Genomic DNA, 15,850 nt, shown 5'->3' with positions numbered 1-15,850 from the left:
TTTTTACCAACTAAAATATCTCATAGTTATATCTTTTTTTTTTTTTTTTTTTTTTTTTTTTTTTTTTTTTTATAGCGAAGAGACGTTGTTACTAATTATTACATTATTTAATCTAATTATTACAATTGTGTTATTGTAATAATGCTTGCTCATAATACCTGACTGACGAATGAACTACGAATAATAACGTGATGTGTATGATGAAGAAAATAAATTACACGTTTGTCAATACTGTGAAGTTCTGTATGTCGTTGAGGGCACGAGCGTGTTCGCATCTCGTGTTTTTTTTTTTTTTTTTAAATTTTTTTTTTAAATTTTTTTTATCGCTAATATATAAATTCTTATAATAATATTACGGACGAATCGCGATATATCTACTACGCCGCTGCTTATAAGGCCGTATTCTAAACGAGTAGTAAGCTATGAAATATAGATACGCGCGCAACCTCACGTATATTGCCAAATGTGTTTTTTTTATTTTTTTTATTTTTTTTTTATTTTTCTATTCACATGATACAACATCAATTAGAATAATACGATCTCCCGTGTTGACATTCGTTGACGCGTCATTCGTCAACTAATCTCTCAGATATTCGTTTTGTCCTTATCAATCGCACACACGTAAATACAATTTTGTGTAAAACCGCATGTGCGAAGTAATTTAATAATATACAAATTATTCGAGACGAGTGTTTTTTTTTTTTTTCGATTCGACTCCGTCAAATAATTTTCCAGCAAATTCGAAAGGTTGCGGATAATTTCTGTGACATATTTAATATATATCTATAGTATAAAAAAAACAATTAATGCGTATGTCTATTATTTTGTGAAATAATTGCGCGATACGTTATTTATAAACTACTACAATTCGTTCGAGCGAAGAGAATACGAAAACCTCGCGTATAACATTTCGTTGTGTGAGCGTAAAAGTGCGTCGGCTTGATATGGGTCGGAAAAATTCGTAAATGACTAGACTGCCTTTAATTGGCGCGGCATGCGAGACAAAGCGGTTGTATATATATATTTATATATATATATATATCTATATATATATATATATTAAATAGAAGTAGAGTGGCAGTGTGTGTGAGATAAAATCGCTGATGGGGGAGGTAAAAATATTTCGTGTGTAAACGCACACAACGCAATATAAACTTAGCGTCTAAATAACGAAGCGAATGAAACGTTTAATAATGTATATACAACAATGATAGCGTGAACGTATAAATCTAGAGAAAAACCAGGTGAGACATTATTTACATGCGTTGACAGAATTGTTCCCCATTCTCGTTTTGCTCGAGTCAAGGCGCGAAAACTCGATTGGATTTCGCGTCATTTTTTCTCTCCCCAATTCGTTTTCTCATCGAGTTCTCGCGAGTAGTTGTTGCTACGTTTTTGTTTAAAAAGTGAAAAAAGAAGATTCCACAGAGAGAGATCATCGATGAGAGATGATATCTGAACACACACACACACCGTGAAGATATATCCGTGTTTATATTTCGACACACTTGCGTGCAATTGTACGCGCGAGAGCACGGAAATAAAAAAAGAATCGTCGCGTGTGTGTTTCTTTTGCCCCTCGCTTACCTCTCTTTCTCTTTCATTTTTTTTTCTCTCTCTCGCTCCATTTCTCATTCTCTCTCGTTCTCGTTTTGCATCGTATACGCGGAAATAGCAAATTGGCACATCAAAGTGGCGAGCGATTGCAAAATGCACAAATACGTAACAAAAACTCGAGATAAAGTTCCGACAAAAATTCTTATCGTTTGATTCTCGCTAAAAAAGAATGCGTGTGTTTTAATCGTACAATATATATATATATATATATATGTATATATATATATGTATGTAAATATAGACGTATAAAATAAATAAATATATATATATATTATTATTATGTATATATGTATAAATATATATATATATATATAATAGTCGGAAGAGAGAGAAATAACTTGCCGTTATATATCGCCATTCGCATTGTTTGCTCGCGCGAATCATCAGATTACACGAGCCCGATGATGCGAAGCGAGCACACGCATGGCATGTTAATGTGTCCCTGGAATACAAGTCTCTCTTTTGCGGTGCGCGCGTCCAAGTTGAGAGATAGAATTACGCGATTAAATGTAAATTAAAGTAAAACACATCTACTTTCAATGCATTAACGTTCACCGAGTAAACGTGGCACCTGACAAGTCAAGAGACCAGTTTGATAAGCCACGCGCGACAAGCTACTTCGCGGACATTAATGTCGGCTACACGACGTTAATAATACTGAGAACTTTTAATCGTCGCAAGATTATTCACTCGCTTGAGTCTCTCTTTAGCGCAGACGTGAAAATCGCATCTCTAACTGTTTCGAGATTTAGATTATACGTTTTGAGTTCACAAGTCATATGAGTAACACAACGGAGCAAATGTTCTTGATAGGAGTGTGCAATTAAACAGATTGTTTGAACTGAACGTTCACATATGTTATTTTTGTAAACGCATATATGAAAAATTTATGTCGCAATTGGTCGATCGACGAGAACGAGAGCGTTTGCTTGTTTATTCATATGACCCGGCTGACTGCTAAAAAGAACGAAACTCACTCGTACGACCGTCATCAGACAGAGAGCAACGTTAATCGTTGTTGTAGCCTCTCGCGGCGCTAATTGACGAGGATGTAAAACGTAAAATGCGCGGCAACGAATAATTAATCCGAAACTTAACGATGTTTTATGAGCACGTTGTTTCCTACACAGAGATAGGCCGAACTCCTCGGGAATGCATTTACCGTCTCTCTCTCTATCTTTCTCTCTCCTCTCTCTCTCTCTCTCTCTTTAGTTGCACACGTGCTCTTCCCGCGTTTGCCGACACAACTCGCACTTCACGTGACAGCACCAGACAAATCGACACTTGCATTTCTCGGTGACATCCCGCACCCGCGTCTGGTAGCCTCGGCCGCAGCACAGCAGCCGGCATCCGTCAAGACCAAGAGACGTCCGATTGCATATTCTTCCTCGTGTGCCGGGAATGCCGAGCCTGGAGAAACCGCGAAATTGCGATATTTTTAGATTTTGCGTTTTGAAATCACGTGAAATTTGTTTCGAAACAAAATGTCAAGATGTTTTATCATACGTGTATACAAGAGACGTGTATGTCTGTGATCTTCGATCAGAAATAACTTATCGAAAATCGGAAAATCACTCACGTGAGATTTCTTTCGCAATAATCGGGACTGTCCTCGAGGTAAACTAGATCCGTTTTGTTCGGTCGTTTGAGATCGGGACGCGCAGGTCTGAGCCTGGCTGGTTTACGTCCGCCGCGCTGCGCCAGTCGCACCAGAGCGGCGCCTTCGTGTAGAGCCGCCAAGGCCACTCCGGCCATTCTGAACGCCGGAAGTCTTCTCCAGCACACGCGCACGCTACACGAACCGGACATGCCTGATATAATAATAAAAAAAAAAAAAAGAGATAAAAATAGGAAATAATTCATTAAAGCGTATATAGATAAAATATTGATGACTTTTGTGTGAAAGTACAATTTATTTTATTTACATAAATTTGCATATTTTCTCGATAATTTCGGATTTCGTGAACGCGGAAGTTCATCTGTTGAAACAACATTCGACTGTTAAGTACAAGTCGGGATGTTGTTTCTGCTCACCGTGACACTTGCATACGCGTTGCATCCTAGAGCGAATGGCACGTCTACCGGCCTCGCTATCGTGTTTCCTCATCAGCTGGCCAGCCAGTCCTTTCGGCCCGTGCAGAACGCCCTCTTTTATCGGTTCCTCTCCGGCTTCGGACCATTCTCGCGAAAACTTCTCTCCGAAATGTATATCCTGGGTAGAGGAGATTATTTATCATATTTTGTTTTAACAATGTAAAAAAAAACTAAAAATGCATCTCGCGAAGATTAACAAACGTTTGAGTGAACTTTTAACAGCGTTTTTTTTCTTCAAACGTTCGTGAGTGCCTCGCGCGAAACAAAAATCTAAAGAAATCTCTTTGTATTAGATACGTTCGTTACATGCTACCCGACCGACTACGTAAATAAACGTTACGTTTCTCTATGAAATGTTATCCGTCTGAGTTCATTTTACGGATCCAACAATAAGCCGACAATAACCGTGGAGATTAGGCGAATCCTAAGTTCGCTTAGGATTTCACGTAAAATATATGTAGAACCTAAGATTCCTCCGGAGCTCTAAAACTTTGGAACAGCTTTACGTTACAATTCATGGTTACAGATGCAGCGCACGTGACAGAAGCTTTGCGTAGACACCGTGGTAGATAGTTAAATGTAGAGTTAAAGTAAAAGCATAATAACAAGAAATATATAAGGCCTTACGAGCCGTTCGCAGGATGTTTGAGCGGAAACTGTGGCGTGTATATACACGGAAAAAAAAATGATGTTGAATCAACAGTATCAGTACACCGAAAAAATTTATATTCTTGTAAGTAGAAGATTTTATACTTAAAAAATCTTCTTAAAGATTTTAGATGATATTCATCTGAAATTAAGAATATATTCTTTATTTTTAAGAATATATTCTTAATTTAAGAATATAGTCTTTTTCGATAGTGAGATATATATTTATGTTTTTCTATAGAGGCTTTTTATATTTTAATCAGTATATATTCTTATCAATATTACTATTTAAAGGATTTTCCTCTTAAAATAAGAAACTCTTCTTGGCGCCTATTTTAGTATAAAATATACTTAAAGTAAGTGGGATATCCTCAAAACAAGAATACAATTTTTTCGGTGTATTAATTGAAATATATCCTGTTTATGCAACATCAATATTATTGCGCTATACACAGCAGATAGTTGCTTTAAGAATCTAGACATTAAATTAATCGCATGTGCAATTGAATGAACTATTTATTTTTGTGGCAGCCCGTGACGTCAACTTTAATTGAAGCAACTCCATTTTTTTTTTTTTCTGTGTACATATATCGTCACTCCCTACGTATAATTACATAAGTGTCACATATGGGATTTTCAGTTTATTGCATAATGACACTTAGAAAGTCATGTTCTTTATGGTCACTAAATATTAAAAAGAAATATTCATAAATAAGGTACAAATTTGAAACCGAAAGATCCCTAACTATAGGGAAATATATGAAGCTTTATACTTTTAAACTGCTCTCCTCTAAAATTTGCGTTTTAGAGTTACGGGATTATTACGTAGGGAGTGACGATATACACATGTAACGAATTCAACTTGTAAATTTTTACGAGTTTTTTTTTTTTTTGAATTGAAATCTCAATTCTAAAAAAACACTCACTTGTAAAAATTTACAAGTTGAATTCGTTACATGTGTATATATATATATATATACACGCACAGTTTCCGCTCAAACATCCTGCGAATGGCTCGTAAGGCCTTATATATTTCTCGTTATTAATTTCAACGAGCCTTAAGTCCAGGGACTCGGACCGAAATTTCATTTCGGTCCGTTTACAGTTACGGTCCGATGCTGTACCTGATTTTCGGTTTCGGTTTCGGTTTCCGTCCTTTTATCAAAAACGGTGACCGTAACCGTTTGGATATCGATTTTTTTCGGTTACAAGTGTTTAAGTATCTATTGTTAAATTTATAATGAATAAAAAAGATAATTTAATAAATATAATATAAATTGCATAGTATAACAAATGCACGTTTATTAACTAAAATAAATTAATTTAGAAATCATTTAAGTGGGAAATTTCGTCTTGAAAATCATATCTTGTCTTTTTTGCTTTTGTTTTGTCTTCTACAGCAACTTGCAGTGTCGCCAATGGTCGTTTCAAGTTTGTTATTGATTTCTTATAACATATTAATCTTACGTAAATTATTATAATACATGTAAATTGTTGTAATAAAAAAATTTTAAAGTAACCTAACCTTCTGTGAATATCCTGTTATATCGCTACTTACCTAAAACTAAACACTTATAATCTTAAAAGGTTAATTGAAATTTTCAAACTTTTTTAATGCTATAAAAGAACTGGCAAAATTAAAATAAAATTTTTAAGGCTTTAAAAAAGTTTAGCTTTACCTTTATAAAAATCTCATTATGTAATATTTATTTTATATTCAAAAATTGGAAGAGAAGTTCCCTTTTAACATCAACTGTGTATCTACGAAGAATTAAAAATATGTAAGATTATAAACATACGTGTCATCTTTGTTGATAAAAATTCGATTAGCTCTGGCTTCGAACACAATCTAATGAGTTGCCAATGACGACTGTGATTTTCAAATTCTTCCAAATAAAAATTCTTGTAAAACGTTTAACAGCGTTAGAAAAATCCGAACCGAAATAAACATCGGAAATAGTTTTCGGTTCGGTTACGGTTACGGTCCGGTTATCGGTTTCGGTTTCAGTCCGGTCCGGATCCTTGCTTAAGTCATAATTGTTTAAAAGCATAATATTTCTACAAATATTTCTAAGAGCTCACAGTGCAATTTTGTCACGGTATAAATTCAAAATTTTTTCTCAATTTTGTTTTATTATTCATGTAGTTTTTACACATCATATACCTATATTGTGTTACATTAATTTTTTTTAATACACGCACATTAAATATTTAAAAAATTTTTAGTATATTTCTTTATTTGCGCGCGTACTTCGCTATTTTCGAACGTTTTCTCATACTTGTCAACAAGTCGAGATTATGCCCTCTTTGCCTTCGCTGTCAGAACGCTGTCTAAACGTAATCCTTGTGCCGGGAGAGAGCATCGTCTTACTCTCTCTCTCTTCCGACCGGCATCACGCACGTCGACTTATCGATGACAGCTCCCCGGTGGGGGGGTGTAAGTCACCGAAAGCTGCCGGTCTTTAAGTATCTTACCGGTGATATATATGACAACTAAGAAATAAGTTTTCGAATTTTTTTTTCGTATAGTAAACAACAATCAATCTATTCTTAATTATCACCAGCTTGTTCGGCTTGTTACTGCCATCGATTCTGCAAACTACCGACGCGGAAATCCCATTAAGACGTCTATTGGATATCGAATCGGGCTGTGAATGTCTAATGGTCGTGTTTATGTCTGTGCGGGTAATTCGCAAGATATCTGACAAATTTTTGATGACTAATAGCTCGTCGGTGACTCGGTCGGAACAAGTTTCTACTGATCCGAATCGGAAAACGGGCAAACATAATTATCTCTTCTAGGATCTGTCACCGAAGTTATCCCGAGTCATTTGTCGACACAAGTGCTCAGCTTCTCTCTCATTAAGACATCGCGACTTCCCACGATGTTTTATACTTTTCACCTTACTTACTGCAATCACAGCGTGTTCTTCGTAAGTCAGATTTGAAAATTGGATAAGAAAAACAGTTCTTGTGCGCGCGAAATCGGATTAAAGAGAAGAAAAATACTTTGGTTTAACATTTTTTTTGTGAAAGAAAAGTCTTTTCGCGACGAATAAATCTCTCGCGCGTGACGTAAAAATTATACTTGAAATTTTAACTGAATTTATTAACTTCGACATTTCTGTACTTCGTTTCGCTTGCAAATATTATGATCGACTCACACTTGAAGATGTATAAATTATTCGAGCGCGTATATGAGACACGCACGCAATTTGTAGATAATCTGACCAATAACCATGTGACAGGCGCGTACATCAACTATCTCTGCACGTGTCACACAACGCTCTCGCATGTATGTGTGTGTGTGTGTGTGTGTGCGAACTCGTTCCTCACGTCCAAGTAAGTTACGTGTCCGGATTGCAGGGAAGGGGAGCCCGGTGGGTTGTTGCAACTTAACAAGCTTAGCTTCCGTAATCCCCTTGTAAGCCGGCAATGTCTACAAGGGGTCAGCCGTTCGCATGAAACGCATCCGTTTACTGCCCGAGCTTTGTCTTCGGCAGTAAGTATTAAAATTCGCGTCGAAAGACAAGCGAGTGAGAGAGAGAGAGAGAGATGTCAGGGAAATTTTTTTTGATGCGCGCGCGAACTGCAATCCTCTGTAAACATCGCGATGGCCGTGTATCGGTGTTGAGATACGATGTTAATCAAAGTTAATCAAAGTAAGATCGTAAATTAAGATTCACTGTTATCTATATTTCCTCGTCAATCAATCGCTCGTGAAATAGTCAAAATTATTTAAACAAAAGGCCGATACGAGCAGTAAAATACAGGTTGGTCGTGTAAAATAAGTTGTCTTTATTCAATAAATATAGACGTTTCGGTCACACAATTTTGACCTTCTTCAGTATGAAAATTAAGTTTAATTAAAAAAAAATACACAGTATATCGTTGTAAGTCATTAACATTATTTCATCTATCTGTTAGTGATGTAGTGTACAAAAATATTTTTTCTTAATTAAACTTAATTTTCATACTGAAGAAGGTCCAAAATTGTGTGACCGAAACGTCTATATTTATTGAATAAAGACAACTTATTTTACAGGACCAACCTGTATTTTACTGCTCGTATCGGCCTTTTGTTTAAATAATTTTGTATATTTCCTCGAGCTTCAAAAAAAAAGCGCGCGAACCGAAAAAATTAAGATTTTGCGAAATAAGATCCTATACTTACGAACGAAATTTTAAACAATGAAAAAAAAATATTGCGTCTCAAAGTTAAAACGCGAACGCGATGATTTATTGGAAAAAAAAAAAAGAAAAAAATTATGAAAAAAACTACGAAACTCACTTCGCTGCATCCTCCCCATTCCCAATTGTTCTGCCGTCGCGTTCTCACTCGGTTGTCGCAGGAGCAATCGGTGAGCTCGCCTCTGGAGCAGGCTCTCGTGACACTGTAAGCGACTCCGGCTGCTGATATGGCGTATACGAACGCGGCCTCTCGACTATCTGCAAAACGCACGCATTTTTTTGTCGCGCTACACAAGTCAAACCACTCTTGCGGCACTTGATGTCACAAGTGCGCGCGCGAGGAGAGTGTGCAACCTCCTCTCCTCTATATACGAAGAAGTTAATGCCGCAGCGCATTCGACGCACGCACGTCGTCGGTTGCGTTGAAACCATTGAAGGAACCGGAGAAAGAGAAAGAGAAAGAGAGAGAGAGAGAGAGCGCGTGTATGTACTTACTGACTAACATAACGCCGCCAAACACGTTCTCGGGATTTTCCGGACTGACGGAACAGTTCCATCTTGCTGATCTAAACTGGTGCTGACACTCCTCTATGGCGAGTCTGGCGCCCGCGCTCACCGCCTGCAAAATAAGACGGTGAAAGCTGAAGAATCAAAAGAAGTGCCGCTTCTCCGGATGCTTCGACGGCGCTCCTTCGCGCATAAGAACAAGCCACTGTTCAAACAGGAGTCTCTCCCCATTTTTTTTATCAGGACCACGTTTCTGTGTACGTGTACGAAGAAGCCTCGGCGATAACAAAAATTTAATAACATACATCGTTGTTTAAATAAATTGCCCCGTGCTTTGAAAAATAATTCACTAATGCTATGCGCTAATTTTGTAAATAAGATTTATTTATTAGTTTTTTTATTTTATCATAAAAATTCTTAAGAGCGTGTTATTATCAACATTATCTCGATCGAGAATAGAATCGCATGCGAATTCTCGGTCAAGCGGTTTTAGTTGGCGCAAAAAAACGCACCGACACACTTCTCGATATGTACTCGCGTAAATCACGCGACTGCGCAGTAATACAGCTGTAGATCTCGAATATAATATTATAGAGGGACATTCTCTTCCGTGTGCCGTCGCGGAAGGCATTCCCAGCCGTTTCTCTTAACGGGTTCGATCGCGCTCGTTAAAAAATTAAACTTCGATAGCCGGATTGACGTATGAATATTCATGCTCTCGAACAACCTTTTGTCGGTACGGCTCTCGCACTCGGAAAAGCGGGGGACTCTGTCGGCGGCGCGATCAAAGAAGTATCGAAGCTTTGCGGTTCCCCGGGTTTACCTACGGAAACCGGCACCTCTCCGGATTCTTAGACGACCGTCTCCGCGTTCGTCCCGAACAAGTTTTGTGCATTAAGGAAAGGTAAACGCGATTTCGGGGGGTGAAACGCGCTTGGGTGACGACGACTGCACACTATGTGTGTGCGGCGGGGTTTTCGTTTTCTCACCGTGCGCGCCGAAATCATCACCGCGCGTCGATGCCTAATCGGAAAATAAATGTGTTCGGTGTTTTAAAGATGTTCGTATACTTACCTGTCGCCGTGCGAACATAACTGTAAATCTTCCGCGTTCGGGAATCGCGTCCCGAATCGCGCGAGAGCTTTCTCTTATTCCGCAACGTATATGCGATATTAAACAAACGGAGATCGCGTCGTCTACAATTATATACGATGAAAATATATACGTTTTTTCAAATACGCTGATTGTCGCTTAATTATTTTGTTGTTTGCGATTTATCAAAAGTTAACTCGGAATTCGTAAAAATCAATTATTGTGCAGACTCGATCGGAGAGAATTGTTCAACCGGAAAGTCCACGAATCTGTTACAAAGAATATACACGACGGGAGAAACCGTCAATTTCTTGTTCGTGATTTTCTTGTGTGTCGCAAAATTTTTGTGGCCACGCGCGGCATTAACGTTACTATAATCGCGACACATCCTCCCTATTCTACGCGGAAGAGAAGCAAAAGATTATCAAAAAAAAAAAAAAATCTTAGAACGAGAGCTTTCTCAGAAGTGTAAGCGGGTCGAACGATTTCGGACAAACCTGCGTCGGCGAAGGCCATTATATTTCGTTCGGCACGCGGTCGCAGGTCCCGCGAATCGAATTAGCCGCGTGCCTCCTCGGGCATTAATCCGAGAAAGAGAAAGAGAGAAAAAGAGAGACCCTCGCGGGGCCCCCGGCACGAGGTAAATACCTGCAGAACGGGCGGCGAGCGGGAGCATATTGTCTGCTGCTTGGTGGTCAGGTACACGTTCTTACAGTTCTTTTCGGCGCTCGCCGGTCCGATCACACCCGCGCCGGCGATTTGCGAATCTACGCCGCTCCCTTGAACCGGGCCGGATGTCAGCCTCGGCTCCAGCCCCAAGTACCTGTAAGCCAGAATACGCTCGGTATAAATAAGGCCCCGGTTGCGCATTGAGTAATTTAATTAATCCTCGCTTCATTGCGCGCACGAACTGGGCGCGCCGTTCGACAACCGCGAGCGAGCGATCAGCGAATTGAAAAAAAAAAAAAAAAAAAACAACCGTGTGCTCTTTTTCGCGTTTTATTCAATCGCGTGTTCTTCTCGTTGATTTTTGTGTTCACCTCGATACGCATTTTGACGCGCATTTTTACAGATATGCGCATTAAAGATATTTCGTCAACTCGACGACCTCCTTTCGCTCTTTTATATGTTTCTTCTCAAGAAAAAATCCAAATGAAACAAAAATAATAAAATCAAAAAATTTCTCTTCCTCAACTTTGATAATTGATGCCCGCAAAAGGTTGTAATAATAACACGTGCGATTCTCAGACGAACGTGTGCACGACGATACATCTTTCCGCGGGGATCCCAACAACATCTTGCGGCGGTCGCCCGTGTAAAATCATCGGGCTCCGATTTTGTGTGTGACGCCGAGCCCGTTACCACGCTGACTCCAAGGTAAGCCGGAGCTGGGAGAGCTGTCCGTGTGTTATCGGGAGATGACTCTCGGCGGCCGACGCGTTATGGATCATCTTACCGGGTGAACGATGAAATATCTCGCGACGATATACGAGCCGCCGGTACAACACGACGCGGCTGGAGCCGCGCGGCTACCGACACCCGACGAGAGAGGAAAGATACTCGCCGCGCCGTGACGAACCACCTATAATTAGAGCAGGTATTCGGGTGAAAATTATAGAGGGGGAGAGGACGAGAAAGGGTCCCGGGAGGAGGATGAGACACGGAGGGTGAAACGCGGACGGTAGCGCGGAACAGGGGGCGGCGGCGGCGGNAGGGGGGGAGGGGGGAAACAACACAGGATACGGGGAGGACGAGAGAGAAGCCGTGTAGCCTCGTCGCGCGAACCAAGTCAGGAGGAAAGCCAAGCAAGTGAGAGTTGGGCTCTCTCTCTCTGTGTTCGAACTTAACTCTTGAAAACTATACCACCAGCCGTCTGTGCCGCGAACAACCTCGTCATTCTTTTTTATTAATTAATCGACACAAGATTGAAATCCAACACTTTCCCATTTTTCTTATTTCCACATACGTTCGAAATGACAATCTTCTTTTGTTTCGGAAAGACAGTTTTTGAAAAGGAGTTTTCGCAATTTTATACATAGAAAAAATGTTTTGCTATTACACGGCTGGTAAGAAAAATTTATTCAAACTTAGCAACTTTGTCTTAGATTATTTTATTATTACAGCGCATTCGATTCTTTTTGTCCTTTGGCGCGTGATGATAATCGTTTATTTTTTTTTTTTTCTATTTTTTTTTTTTTTATTAATTTACTGATGATCGCGCCGGTTGCACCTAATAGCTAATTTCGTTAAATGTAAATCGACCAGACAACCAGCCCGAGCGTCTTGCTCCAATGCCCTTATAAATGCCGGGTCCCGATATCTCGTTCTCTTAAAAGCCTCGAACGCGTTGTTTTCAATTCTTTCGGCTCGAGGGGTTCGATTAGTAGCACCGTCCGGACACGGGCAACGCTCGTTTACACGCTAAATCTTAATGAGAATCGAGGGTGTGGCTTTTGGGGCTCGGAAGCGCTCCCAGCTGCCCTTAGGGCACCAACGAAGGAAGGAGACGGCGATCATAGTTTGTATCGACGACGGGGAGAGAGCCGAGAGGGATCGTTTGGAAAAGTGGCTGAAACGCGCGTTCTACCATTTGGAATATGGTAATTAACGTGACCGATACGCGCGATATAACCGAAAATATGTATATCGGCAAGAGTACGATTTTACGCGTAACTCCAGAATTTTCAACCCTTCGAACGAACAAAATTTCTTTTATCAAAATATAAATTTTAGACTAAGCCAGCTGTGACGAATAATTTTTTATCTCAAGTCGAAGCTCTTTAACTCTAAACGTCCGATAATTCGAACACATCTCTCGTCGAAAGATGACGTTTGAATCAAAAAAATTTGCTTGCGAGCGTCGAAATTTATTTTTCGAAGACGCGTTTAAAAAGTCGATGACAGAATCAAGTAATTCGCACCAAGACCAAGAAAAAATATGAACAAAAAGAAGCGTTTGATTCTACGATAGGATCGAATATGGTTTGTGTTGGTGAAAGGGAAGAGGGTCCGTTCTTTATAACGTACATCGAAGTAGGCGTTTTAGAAGAGAACACGGTGTAACCACTTTACCCGGATCCGACCGGTTACTTTCGTTCTCATCCGTTGGCCGTTTTCCGAAGCACTCGTCGGTCGTAAAGGGGACCGATGATAGTTTCGGTCCAGGGTGCACGAAGAACTCGTGGTGTGTGCGCGCGCGCGTGTGGTGTAACGTTTATTATTTATTTGCGGACCGAGAATACAGACAGAGACGCGCGCGATGCGCGTCAGCAGTCAGCGAAGCTCGTCGTCAGAGTCGACTTTAAGCTATTTCAGGGTTTGTTTGGCCACGGTTTACGGTCCTTCTCTCGAGAGAAAGAGAGAGAGACAGAGAGAGAGAGAGAGAGAATCATTTTCACGGATACTCTCGTCGACGCGCCCCGCTCTTTCGTCGTTCTCCGGGTGTTATCTTGTGTACTCGGAAATGTCGTAGCACTCCTCGTAACCGGGATTACCTCTCCGCGAGAGATCGAAATCGTATACGTGCATTCCATGAACAGCTACGCCGCGGCGATTTGATCCTTCCATGACGAAGCCAGAAGTAACCCCGGAAACAAGCGCGCGTTCCTTTACGTATATAGCTCTTGGCATTGCGAGAAACCGCCATCGTGTTTACGATGAGGATGAGCCTGTCGTCAAACAGTCGATTTTACCGCGTCCGATCGAAACAGCCCGATATTGCCATCAAGACGGAGCCGAGCGCTTACGCTATTTCGTCTCTTTTAAGCGCTCGAGAAGAGATACTCGGGGTATTGGCTACCCGATTATTCTTATCCGTACATATGTATAGGATATCTTTATGATATTTTAAATATGTAACGTTTACACGCCTATATGCTGAAGAAAAAATGCAATAAAATTCTTTCGCAAAACATTTATAGAAATCAATCAAATTTTTTTTTTTTTTTTTTTTTTACAGTTTGAATTCCAGTTTTATTGATAAAATGTTACGATCGCCGCAGTTCAAAATTCTCGCTCAAGTGTCTCGTCTCAGTTCCAGGCACGCTTGAAACTTATATCTGTCTGGTGGTTTAATGGCTCCTCGCTGTCTGTTTTTAAGATTTTTTCGATTTTACGATGTAATGTATTCTCCGTAGTTTCTCAGAAGCGTTATTACGAAACAATTTTCGAACGAGCGGTGTGGTGTAATCAGCAGCATCTCTTCTAAAGCGGAAGCGACTGATTGCTCGGACAGTAACCGATAGTATATAGTTTTGCGGTGAGCAGTCTCACAATCGATATCGGCCGATCGGTTTAAAGCGGTCAAGGACGTAACAGCCGCGGACAATAGGTAGTAGTCGTCCATCGTTTTGTGGATCTTCTTGCGTATTCCCCGAAGGAATATTGCTTGTAGTGGACACCGACTGTGGGAAAAAGATGAGAAATTTTCTCTCTTGAAAAACTTACTCTGTAAAATAAAATTTTGCTGCAAATTATTAAACGGTAGCGTTCCTAGTACTTTTGTACATAGTTTTTTTTTTTTTTTCATAAATAAGATAGAAGGTTTGCTTGTTTTAGCAAAAAGCTTCATTTGCATTGAGATATACAAAAAAAAAAAAAAAAAAAAAAAAAACAAATCCGGATAGAGAAGGATGTCGTAAAACACATTGTCGAAGAGACAAGGATGTAGGCGCGCGTACAAAGAAGACAAGGGGGTACACAACGGTAAAAAGGGCAAGAGGAGAAGGAGGAGGCAAAAATAATTGCACAAAAAGCCGCCGATATGAAAGAATGAAATCCATATTCAGATTCGCCTGATGTATCCGGTTTTATACGGCTCTCTGCGGTTTCTCTCCCGCGCTGTCCTATTCATCAACGGGGAACGGAAAAGAGAGCTCAACGAAGAAACGATCTCTCGCGGTTCAACGACGACGGACGAAACAACCGCGCGATTATTATTATATTATTACTCGAAAGCGCGCGGGTATCGCGTTGCCGTCATAACCACGTCGGGGCCGCCGCTTTGTTCGTGTGACAGTGATAGGGCCCATTTATGTCGAGAACACTCGCTCGCTCGCTCGCTCGCTCGTTCGTCCAGCCGATATAATGGCTGGATAAATCCTACGAAAGCCTACAATACATTGTACGTATACGCGTCTCGTCGGTATTAACCTCGTCGAAGAACGTAGCGGCGAACGGGGATAGGCTGGGAGGGAAAGGACGGAGGGATACGCACGCATCGGGGGCGGGAGGCGAGCGCGCGCTGCCGTCGAAGCGAACGCCGGCACACGGCTCGAAACTTTGCCTCGTTCTAATTAGTATCGATTACCGAAAGGAGAGTCCCTCGCATATACACACGCCGTGTATATACGCGCGCGCGTACATTTGTTTTTTTTTTTTTCCTCCGATCTCACCCTCGCTGCGTGTAACGAGCATGAGGGTGACGTTAACGTGTACACCTCTCTCGCTCGGGGGATATTTGCCCGCAAGGTAATTTTTCGACCGCGTCAATGGATTGACTTGACCTTTATACAGATCGCGATGTAGTCAGCACGACGGAAAACGGGGACGACAGCCTGTTTTTTACCCCTGCTTGCCGTTAAATATCGAGGGATGCTAATTAGTGTGGTTAAAGTCTGTATGTTGAGGCGTGTGCACAGAATCTCTTTCACGATCCAATTACGGACATTATTTTTTTTTTTTTTTTTTTACAGTTTGAATT

General features: G+C 40.5%; 1 protein-coding gene across 1 annotated transcript in view; it reads right to left on the bottom strand.

Moving 5' to 3' along the window:
* Positions 1 to 1,941: 1,941 nt before the first annotated feature.
* Positions 1,942 to 15,850, bottom strand: part of LOC109854335 (protein Wnt-1-like) — a 39,354-nt gene continuing 25,445 nt past the window's right edge. The window contains exons 2-7 of the mRNA XM_020427313.1: positions 10,798 to 10,972; positions 9,046 to 9,169; positions 8,651 to 8,808; positions 3,652 to 3,829; positions 3,197 to 3,428; positions 1,942 to 3,027 (exon numbers count right to left, since the gene is read on the bottom strand). Of these exons, the coding sequence (XP_020282902.1) occupies positions 2,826 to 3,027; positions 3,197 to 3,428; positions 3,652 to 3,829; positions 8,651 to 8,808; positions 9,046 to 9,169; positions 10,798 to 10,972 (1,069 nt within the window). The 3' untranslated portion in view covers positions 1,942 to 2,825. The remainder of the gene's footprint in view (positions 3,028 to 3,196; positions 3,429 to 3,651; positions 3,830 to 8,650; positions 8,809 to 9,045; positions 9,170 to 10,797; positions 10,973 to 15,850) is intronic.

This window comes from Pseudomyrmex gracilis, unplaced genomic scaffold (assembly GCF_002006095.1).
Source record: "Pseudomyrmex gracilis isolate BER0280 unplaced genomic scaffold, ASM200609v1 scaffold_63, whole genome shotgun sequence".
Classification (NCBI taxonomy): domain Eukaryota; kingdom Metazoa; phylum Arthropoda; class Insecta; order Hymenoptera; family Formicidae; genus Pseudomyrmex; species Pseudomyrmex gracilis.
The sequence above is the reverse complement of the archived record's forward strand: the minus strand, read 5'-3'. Positions and strand labels throughout refer to the sequence as shown.